General features: G+C 37.9%; 1 protein-coding gene across 4 annotated transcripts; it reads left to right on the top strand.

Moving 5' to 3' along the window:
* The first annotated feature begins 1,969 nt into the window (after positions 1-1,969).
* casp10 (caspase 10, apoptosis-related cysteine peptidase) lies at positions 1,970-9,799 on the top strand. 4 transcript variants are annotated; one of them, XM_041057712.1, is made up of 11 exons: positions 1,970-1,986; positions 4,084-4,372; positions 5,039-5,144; positions 5,315-5,450; positions 6,965-6,990; positions 7,096-7,126; positions 7,227-7,304; positions 7,435-7,523; positions 7,800-7,914; positions 8,047-8,539; positions 8,952-9,799. In XM_041057712.1, the coding sequence occupies exons 2-11, from the start codon at positions 4,092-4,094 to the stop codon at positions 9,115-9,117; spliced, it is 1,521 nt and encodes a 506-aa protein (XP_040913646.1). In that variant the 5' UTR covers positions 1,970-1,986; positions 4,084-4,091; the 3' UTR covers positions 9,118-9,799. The 4 variants fall into 4 exon arrangements, with proteins under 4 accessions (XP_040913646.1, XP_040913643.1, XP_040913644.1 ...); XM_041057709.1 differs by lacking the exon at positions 1,970-1,986 and adding an exon at positions 2,527-2,721 and having other exon boundaries at positions 2,939-4,372; XM_041057710.1 differs by lacking the exon at positions 1,970-1,986 and adding an exon at positions 2,527-2,721 and having other exon boundaries at positions 3,027-4,372.
* The last annotated feature ends 267 nt before the right edge of the window (positions 9,800-10,066 follow it).

Genomic DNA, 10,066 nt, shown 5'->3' on the forward strand with positions numbered 1-10,066 from the left:
GACGCAGAGGGCACATCAAGACCATGAAGACCAAACCCAAATCCAACACACACTACCACAAATAATTAGTAAGGTTTTCAAGTTTATAGTCTTTATTTTTCCTTCCCATCTGGAAAAAAAACAAATACATTTTACTATTACAGTGTGTATAGGAGAGATCTGTGCTGCTCTACAAAGTCAAAATGAATGAGAAATGTATAATTCCAAAGAAAAAGGGATGTTATATACAACAAACTGCTGCTAAAAGGCAAATGATCAAGCTCACTAAAGCGAGAGAACCAAATTTAGGTCAAGCTAGCTGGAGATAAAGTGTCCTGATAAATGAAAATACTGGACAAGGTGGAATCCTCAATTGACAGATTGAGATTCCACACACACTGATGTGCCCTAACTTTTTATTTTTGTTATCATATATTACTGTAGTATGTTCCTATTAAAAGTAACATTCCATGTGACAATGAATCTTGTCAAAATGATAATAAGTTTGTTAATTTATGTGTATGTTCATTTTAAGTGCAATAAATTCATGTATCATGGCTGTATGGCTTATCCTTGACTATCCAAACACAGTATCAGTCAGCAGATTTCACAAAAAGTAAATAAGTGTCCAAACTATGATGAACATTTGGTGGTAAATGACAGCTAAATAATCCTAAAGCCGGGCATTGTGCAACTCGTTTGTATGTCCCATGTGACCTAGACATGGCTGACTCTTTTTGCTCACCCCAAAGGTTGCGCCACATTACATTTGACTTGGGTTCATAGGATACAAGACATCTGAATTAACAGTGCAACACATAGAAAATGCTAATGGAATATAATCTACAATCACACATGATCATCATAATATTATAAGTAATAGTGAGAAGTGAAATATATATAAGGTTGGGGGACTCACCCCTTACAGTTATTTTGATTTTATGCTGTTTGCTTAGGCTTTGTGATGTTTGCTCAGATTTCACATTGATCTGGTTGAACCAAGATAAACTATTGAGTTGCTTTTAAGACACGATCAAGTGGCAACCCACCATGACCCAAGTTTGGCAATTTGGCCGTTGCCATCTTGGCTTTTTTGGAGCCAGAAGTTACCATAACAACCTGACTGCTCAGGGCTCTTGGCTGCGCCGTGCTAAGTTGCTAACAAGGTTAGCTTCCATAATTCGAGGTAACCTTTATAAGTGTTAAAGTAATCTTAGTAGCTAAATACATTAATAAATATTATATAGAAGAGAGAAATGTTATAGCAATTGTCTAGCTGTAAGCTAACTGTGTGCCATCACCCACAGATGCAGGTGAAGGCTGGTGCTGATGCTGATCCATGGAAGATGGACAAGACTCACAGGTTTGTGAACAGTGTTATGGCCACATACAGTTAAGTGGCAGCTTTGTACTGCCTATTGTACTGAACTGTTGAGCACAATAGTTCATTCACACAATGTCTGACACTCCTGCACAATTTTTGGACGATGGAGTTAATTTCAGCACAAGGGGAAATTATCATTTTTTTAAACAGTTTGGCTGAATCAGTTATAGCCCCTCGAAGTTCAGAAAATGGAAAATGGTCATGTGTGAGTATGTAATTTGAAATTGAATTGAGTCTTATTGGATTTTGTTTTGTGCTATGAGATGATATATATATATATATATCTCATAACATAATGGCACACCAGACAACGAGGGTTAAGGCCCAGCTAGGAGACTTCCCTCTCCAAATAAGGGCATTTACGTCACAGGCGCGTCTCAGTTTGGGAATGACCGCTAATTTCTGTATTCATGTTCTGTCCCTGGGTTATCACTATGAGCCCGGGAACCTGTATATGTGAGATACAAGCTCTCCTTTGCCAGATTTGAGCCGTAGCAAAACGAGAAATTGTCCGTCAATTTTACGTCACTTAGCTGGTCACCGTCCCTACTCTCCGCCGTATACCGCCCGCTAATATCACGTTCCACTCTTCGCTTCAGCTGTGCATAGCCTCCGTGTGACAAGTAAGTTAGCATAACATGTTACCGAATGTTTATATTATTCATTCCTTAACACTTCTGAACTGGTAAACTTCCTCTGTCTTACTGTTATTTATTTTATTATTTATTTAGCTCAGCAGTCAAGCCTCTAAACGTTTCCCAGTTTGCACCCCTGGTAAGCGAACCGAGGTATGCGATTAAAAAAATTAATAAATAAAAATACAAATAAATATAAATATTGTATAAGGTGTAAAGAAATTCAAGTTCTCATGCGGCCTTATTGGAAGTTAAGTTTGTTTGTTTTCTGTTTCTGGAAAGTTGTGCTATTTTCAAAGTACAACTGTTTTGTTATTTGAAAAAATTTAATATCTTAATATATCATTTAATGTGTATACATATGCAAACGCAGTGTTGCACTGTAAACTTGGAGGATGCGTTCACAACTGTGTTTACAACTTTATAAGAATTCACAAAGCATTTAGGAGCTTTTTTTTTTTTTTGCTCATGAAATGAGGGAGTGGGAGGGGCCTTCCCTCTTACCCCCTCCTTTACTTTCGATTTGTAGATCTACTTCCTCTTAAGCGGAGTGTGTGCTTTTCGAACCAGACCTGGCTCAGACTTTGTGAAGTTCGTGTTCGCGGTTAAAACGAATATATTTCAGAATTTTACCATTGCCAACACTACTTCGAGTATGTTGAAGTAGAGGATAAAAATCGTCTTCAGTCAAAGCTACTGAAAACTCCTCCAAACAGACAACAGGTAAGCGAGACATGTTTGATTTGAGTAGAAAAATCTTTAAAAAATGTAATCTAATCAAACTTTTTAACCATAGAGACAACGATTCAGCTGTAAGTGCGTAGAAGTGATCACATGATAGCATACCTGTCAGGCAGTTGGCTCCTGCCTCTCACCGGTATTGCTCGAGATGAGACATTCATTTTGCTCTTTCATGTGCTTTTTTTTTTTTTTCCTATAGGGTCTAAAAACATTTTTCTTCTTTTCGTTATAACTTCTTTACATGCTCTCTCTCTCTCTCTCCCTCCCCCTCTCTCCTGCATACACAGAGGTACCAGTTATAGGCCAAACAAATTGAATTGAATTCAGGTTTTTTTTTTTTTTAATCTCAAGGCACTTTACAGGCTAAGATCAATGTTTTTTTTTCCCTTAAATGTTTAAGGTCAAGTACAGTAACTTCAGTTTTGTCTGACTTTTGAAACCCACTATGAGCGAACACTCTGTGCTTGGTGACTTTTAACAGGAAGAAAACATCAGAACCAGAGTCAGGGCCTCAACTGTTTGACAGGAGAGAAATTGGGAGAGGAGAAAGGGGTGGGGAGGCAGCTGTTGAGTAATAGTGTCAGATCCTGCAGCTCCAGAGTCAGAGACATCAGCAGAATGAAGACAGGGAGAGAGAGAGAAGACAGACAGGAAAAACACAAACGATGAGATGGAGTTAATGACGTTCAGTGGTGTGAGGCATGAGGAGAGAGAGAAGGGGAGAGAGGAAGCACTCACTGTATTATGGGAGTTCCCCCAGCCTCAGCCTATAGCAGCTCAACTAAGAGATGGGTCAGGGCTCACCTGACTATCAGCTTTATTAAAGAGGAAAGTTAAGCCTAATCTTAACTATAGACAGGGGGTCTTTGGCATCCTTTTGAGTCAGGATGTTTCTAATCATCACAGTATTGCTATGGTGTTAGAAGGTTGTCCCAGAGACTTGTGTTATGTGTGTGGCAAAGGACATGTCCTTGTCCAAAATGTCCCTAAGGTTCCTTACCGCAGAAATGGAGTCCACAGTAATGCCATCCAAAGTAACTATGCAATTAGATTATGTTTTTTTTTTCTCTGAATTTGGAAGTAAGAAAATTAGAAGTCATCCTCAAGTGGTAAAATGTAGACAAATTCAAAGGCTAAAAGCAAAAAAAAAAAAAAAAAAACTCACACAATTTCCTCCAGAATCCCATCAGATATTATTAGCATTACCTGTGATCAATGTCATTACATCAAGTTGTGGGTGTAACGTAATTAAAAGAGGAATTAATGACTGGTATGATGTACTACACAGTTTTACACCAGAGAAACCAGACGTCTGAGAGAGTTTATGTTGGCTCTTGTTTTTAGTACAGAAAATGGATTTTCAGAAGCTGCTGTTAGGAGTGGGGAGGGCCCTGTGTAAGGAGGAGGTAAAAGCTTTAGCATTTCTTTGTGCTGACCTCCTGGGCCAAAACCCGACCTCTGTGGAGTCAACCAATGACCTCTTCTCACGTCTGGCGGATCAAGACCATCTCTCACCTGAGCAGCCATGGCTGTTGATTGAGCTTCTCCAAACCATTCAACGTACCCGTCTGGTCCGTGAACTCAATCTCGATCTCAGTCCCAACACAACCAGGAACCTCATCTCACCTTTCAGGTGGGCTGCCCATATTTTATGCAACCACGTGCACACCTGCACTACTTTTACAGACAAAAAGCAAAAATTTGTACTTGTAACTTCAATTCTTCTGCACATTCAGTTTCACTGTTGGAATTTTGAATGCCAAGTTTTCTGTTTTTAATTAAATACTGTTCAATTAAATACTCAAATGTACACAAAAGCATTTCATTTTCGTATTGCAGTCATTGTGTAACATCATTGCTTATGTGATTTGTGCACAAATTTTATTTAGACATTGCCAAATCTTTTCTACACATTCATTCCTCAGTTTTTTCATAGATTTATTAATATACAGCCAGAGACTTTGAAATTATTTCAGAATTTCATAAGCACTAAATCTTGTGGACCCTCATTTGTGCCCGTAGCTATTGGTCATATCTGACTCATTCATATTAATAACTGTAACATAGAAGTAGATTTAATTTATAACTGATTAGTGTTCAGATCTTTTTTTTTTTGATAAGTTTGTTAAGTGTCTGATTTCTGAAATGTTAGAAAACAGAAAATATGTCCATCACAATACGTAATCAAAGATGACCTCAGAACCCAGTTAAGTGCCAGACCTACCCTGACAACACACAAACGCACACACGTACATGCTAATAGTTTTACTTTCATTTAAATATTTTTCTGTTATTCCAGGAAGCTGCTCTACTGCCTGTCTGAAGAGATTACTGGTGATGATTTGAAACAAGTGAAGTTCTTGCTAAACAAAACGCTCCCACGTAGAAAACTGGAGGAAAATGTTGTGAGTGCTTCTTGTCATTGTTTGAAGAGAAGAGAAGCGTTAGATGTAGAGGTGTTTAGGCAATCATCCATGATGTACACCTGAATATTAATTCTTCTTCTGGTGTAAGAATGCATCCTATTAGCTTATGATAAAATTAAGTGTAAATGTAAATTTGCTTTACTTTTCAGACTACGCTGGAAGTCTTCCTGGAGATGGAGCACATGGACCTCCTCAGTGACACTAATTTAGAGGAACTAGAAAAAATTATTCGGACAGTCTGTCCCGTGTTGCAAGAAAGGATCAACCAGTTCAAAGCACGGATGCGTAAGCTACAGAAAATTCTTGCACTCTCTCTGTTACTTGCAACAACAGATATAGGGATGAGGACACAAAAGCAGACATTGGAGACAGCAGGTTTACTTTCATAGAGTTTACCTCAGAATACAGGTACAGGAGGAGGAGGTAGGGAGACTGAAGCAGGAAAAGCAGGAGCAGGAATGAAAAAAATGTGTCGACAGAGTGGTGAGGTAAAGACAGCAGCACAGGAAACAGAAGGGCCTTAAGGGGACATTGCATTGACTTACATTAATTCCCTGGAAATGTACTCTCGCCTTGCACATCTAACCCCAACTCTTAACCCTAATATTTGATCATTTTGAGTGAGGTGACAATAGCTGCACTTATCCAAAGAAATAATGTCTACGTATTTTACAGATGTCTTTCAAGATTTATTTTGTCTCTTTCTCTTCGTTAAATACTGTGAAAACTACAAAAAATAAAAGATAACGACCCAAAACAAGCTAGCACAACAGAAATGTTAAAATCAAACAAAAAACACTACGAAAATATCAATGTCCATGTAAAGTTCACTAACCCTGTTGTACACAATATAAAACAAATGAATAAAATAGCGTGTTTGCCTCTTGGACCACATGCAGAATGATGTTACCTTGGGGCTATACATCTCTCCTCTGTTATCCTGTTGGTTCTGACCTAACTGAACTCTGTTCATGTGACCCGTTACATTTTCATTAAAATAAAAACTTTACATGAAATCCAGAACATAACTTTTTAATATGACATATTTTAGACAGCATTTTTATTAATGCCATCTTATTCTAATAATTCATCATCTAATATCATCTAATAATTTCTTAAAACTGTATGAAATCAAAAATCCTTAATTTATAACAGAAACATGTGCATAAGAAATTCTAAGGGAGCTGAGCCCTTCATCATATGCCACGTTATTATTTCTGCAATAGCAGTTTGCTGCAGTGTCTATTTTTTTCTGTTCTTTATCAGGAATCTCAATATTTAGATCATGAAAGGACTGTCTCAAGTGAAAGATCAGGTAAACTGAGATATAATAACATGTCTCGTGTCTTAAGTGTATTCACATGTAGAGAAAAATCTGGATGCCTGCTTGTAACTCTATGAGTGGCTTACACGAGGAACTACAGCCGACCATACTGTATTCATTTTAGAATAATGTTTCTACCCTAAAAAATACTCAAACTAACCATAGTGTGCTTTGCTTTTATGACAGCAATCATTCTTTTTTTTCATAATTATGACATAGTGTCTCATAATTATGAGATACTAAGTTGTGAAACACTTTGAAATGAAAACTAAAACTTAGATGATATGTATGATCCATATGTGACTTACTGTAGATAGTCGTTTTTTCATACTCTCAAACATGTCCAATTATGTTATTATAAATTTGATGCTTATGTAAAGGGGCTCCCTGTCCACTTAGTGAACATACAATTGTATTTTTAACGGTTTTCCCAAAATTCATAATTCTAATGATCTTTTTTCCTTCTTCTTTGAAGCATTGCAATTGCAGTTACAGACCGAGGTGAGAAACTGTAAGAATTCACACACACTTACATGATGTTGAAGTAAATTGTGACATTTCTTTGTCGTTAATGGTCATTTCTAATTTCTCTTGTGTCCCACATAGTTTTCCATAAATTCTTCCAACACCTCTATGGGTGAGTTCTGAGTTGGGTTTGTTATTTTACAGCTGAAACTTTTTTCAAGTGCAGTCGAGTGGATCAATTTATTCTGAATCCCCTTTTATTACTTTCCTAGATTTTCCAGTAGGTTTACATGGTGGAAATGATGGGACCCTGAATGAAACACACAGCTTGTCCTCCTTCAAGGACCATTGTAAGTATTTTCCATAGTAAGATGTAGTGACACAACATGACAACCCTTTTAATTATTCACATATTATTTTTGTCTCTTCATCTTAGAGGAAATTTTTTTCCTGTTCACCTTGCATTTATTTGTCTCATAGTGAGAAACGATGACACAGCATTTTTGCCGCCTGAAGAAAACAAGACCTCTGAAAAGCAGATGGTTGAGACTACATACACAAACAATGAGGTGTGTGATTTATTTCTTTGTAGTTATGCAAGTACACATGGTCAAGGTTGAATGAGCACCTTGGCAAAATGGGCAATGTCCCCTGTCCTGGGGCTGGATAGGGGCCCCACAGCTCATCTTTGTCCCGGGCCTCCCTATTCCAGCCCTGCAAGTGCCGCCTAAAGCTACAGTTTAAACTTGTAACTTTAGACAAAGCATGTACAGTACCTTATTTGTATTATCAGTGGCAGTCTTGCCTTTAATTATTTGATCTGGGCTTTGGATTTTTCTTTGTAGCATTTGGGAACATATCCCATGGAGGCAGCAAAGAGAGGTATCTGCCTGATAGTAAACAACCACAAATTCCAAAACTGCCATCTCAGCAATCGGGAGGGGACTGTGATTGATGAAAGTAAGTTATGTTTAATTAATCTTGAAAATCTCTGATGAATAGGTGCATGTATTGCAGCTCTGCTCTGTCTGCATGTGGGCATGCTGTTGCTGCATGTTTGTGTGTAGTAACATTTGTCATTCTATCTTCCAGTGTGTCTGCAAGTTGTGTTTAAATGGCTGGGCTTTGAGGTTGAGATAAAGCGTGACTGTACGAGTGAGGAGATGCGGTCCGTGCTGCGCGAGCTCGGCAGGAGAGACCACACACAGATGGACTGTGTGGTGTGCTGTATTCTTAGCCATGGCCTGGAGGGAAGAGTATATGGTGTGAACGGCCAAACCATAGAGCTCAAGGACCTGATGAACTATTTGAATGGATCACAATGCCCCTCTTTGGCAGGAAAACCCAAGCTGTTTTTCATCCAGGCTTGCCAGGGCACCAAGGAGCAAAAGGCTATCCGCATCAAGGCTGAAAGCCCTGATCTTGTTTGTAGTGATGCCATTGAAGCAATTGACTCCATCCCATCTGATGCTGACTTCCTGCAGGCAATGGCCACCGTTTCTTCTTTCGTCTCCTTCAGAGAGAAGATGAGAGGCACCTGGTTTATTCAGTCATTGTGCCAAAACCTTATCGAGTTGGTGCCGAGGTTAGTGAAGCAAAATACTGTTGGATAATGTGAATTTTTTCATTTACATGAGTATTGTACAATTTTGCTTACTTACTACTTACTTGAATATTTCCATTTAATGTTTGTTTGTATTATTATAGATTAAACTACTATGGTTACGTCAGTAATTCAATGATTAGAATAATATAATACTGATAGAGACCAGCCTGCATAAAAAGATAACTTTTACTCTTTATGGCTGAATGCAGGACTTTGAGTGCTTTCTTATTTTATGGGATCATTTCTATTTCTTAAGTAAATTATTTTAATAGTATCTCTACTTCTAATTTTGTTACTTCTGTGATATGATAGTTTAATAAAATCAGAGAATAATTATTCTAAGTAGATTTTTTTTAGGCCACCCTCTCATTGTATCTTTTGCTTTTCCCAGGAAGCATGACCTTGTGTCTATCCTGACGAATGTGAATGCAGATGTTAGCCAGAGGACCGATCGCACCGGTGAAAAAAAGCAAATGCCTCAGCCAGCCTTCTCACTCAGGAAGAAAGTGGTCTTTCCAGTGCCTAAAACCCCTCCTCCCAGCCTGTCGTCCGTTTGATCGCCTCACACGTCAGATGACGCTTGAAACAAACAAAGTGCCTTTGTTTGACAAAAATTATTTACAGTTACAGCATCATCCAGATGTGTTTATATTTTTATGATGACACTAGAGCCAGCTTCCATTTGCTAAATAAGACAATGAGATGTGGTTGAAAACCTTAATATTAACCTTTACACGATTTTGCGACAGTCTTTTTTAAGGTTTATATAAGATAGTCAAAATTAAGTGTTTACACATGATTTTTAACGTTTGTTGAAGTGATCTTCATGAATGGATCATACAAATCAGTTCAGGAGTAAATGTATGTACTTTTAGACTTAGGTATTAGAGGAACTCTACTGGCCAGCTATTCCTGGAAATGCTACCACAGTAGTGTGTATATTCTTCAAAATGTGACAGTATTATGGTTGTCACACATCTGAAATCTATAACATCTTTTAAGTTGTTCAAACACAGCAATCATTCGAGTAATACATTTTATGCATTGCCACTGTAAAAACATTTTGTAATATGAACACAATTATTCTGTTAGTTTATATTAATGCATTAAAAATGCACTGTTGTATTAAAATGCAACTGCTCAGTGAACACCTTGAACTGACAACAATTTGGATAAAAGCTGAAACTGAGTCTAGTAAATCGTGTTGTTTGATTATTTGCTGTTAATTGAATATCTATTTAAAAGCATCACCAGGAAGCTGTATAATTGCTGCTGTGTTTCTCTTAAAATCTAAATCCTACTAATCAAATGAATTGATTGATGCCTTGCACCACATCCTGCCCTAGACCGGAAAACAACCAAAATAGTTGGCTAGTTCCAGATATCCTCCTTGCATTGTTCCTTAAATTTTATTCAGTAAACACTTGAAATCTGAATGCTGCTCCCCTGAGGAGATCACTCCGGGGTCAAAACACTGTAATGCAGCACCGCACGATACCCTCGGCG

This window comes from Toxotes jaculatrix, chromosome 15, assembly GCF_017976425.1.
Source record: "Toxotes jaculatrix isolate fToxJac2 chromosome 15, fToxJac2.pri, whole genome shotgun sequence".
In the NCBI taxonomy this organism is placed as follows: Eukaryota; Metazoa; Chordata; class Actinopteri; family Toxotidae; genus Toxotes; species Toxotes jaculatrix.

Excerpts from the sequence above, each read along its gene's own strand:
- casp10 (XM_041057712.1), top strand. The coding sequence starts at position 4,092 with ATGGATTTTCAGAAGCTGCTGTTAGGAGTGGGGAGGGCCCTGTGTAAG. Across the intron at positions 7,305-7,434 it reads GTCCTCCTTCAAGGACCATT|TGAGAAACGATGACACAGCA; the intron begins GTAAGTATTTTC and ends TTTGTCTCATAG. Across the intron at positions 7,915-8,046 it reads GGGGACTGTGATTGATGAAA|TGTGTCTGCAAGTTGTGTTT; the intron begins GTAAGTTATGTT and ends TCTATCTTCCAG.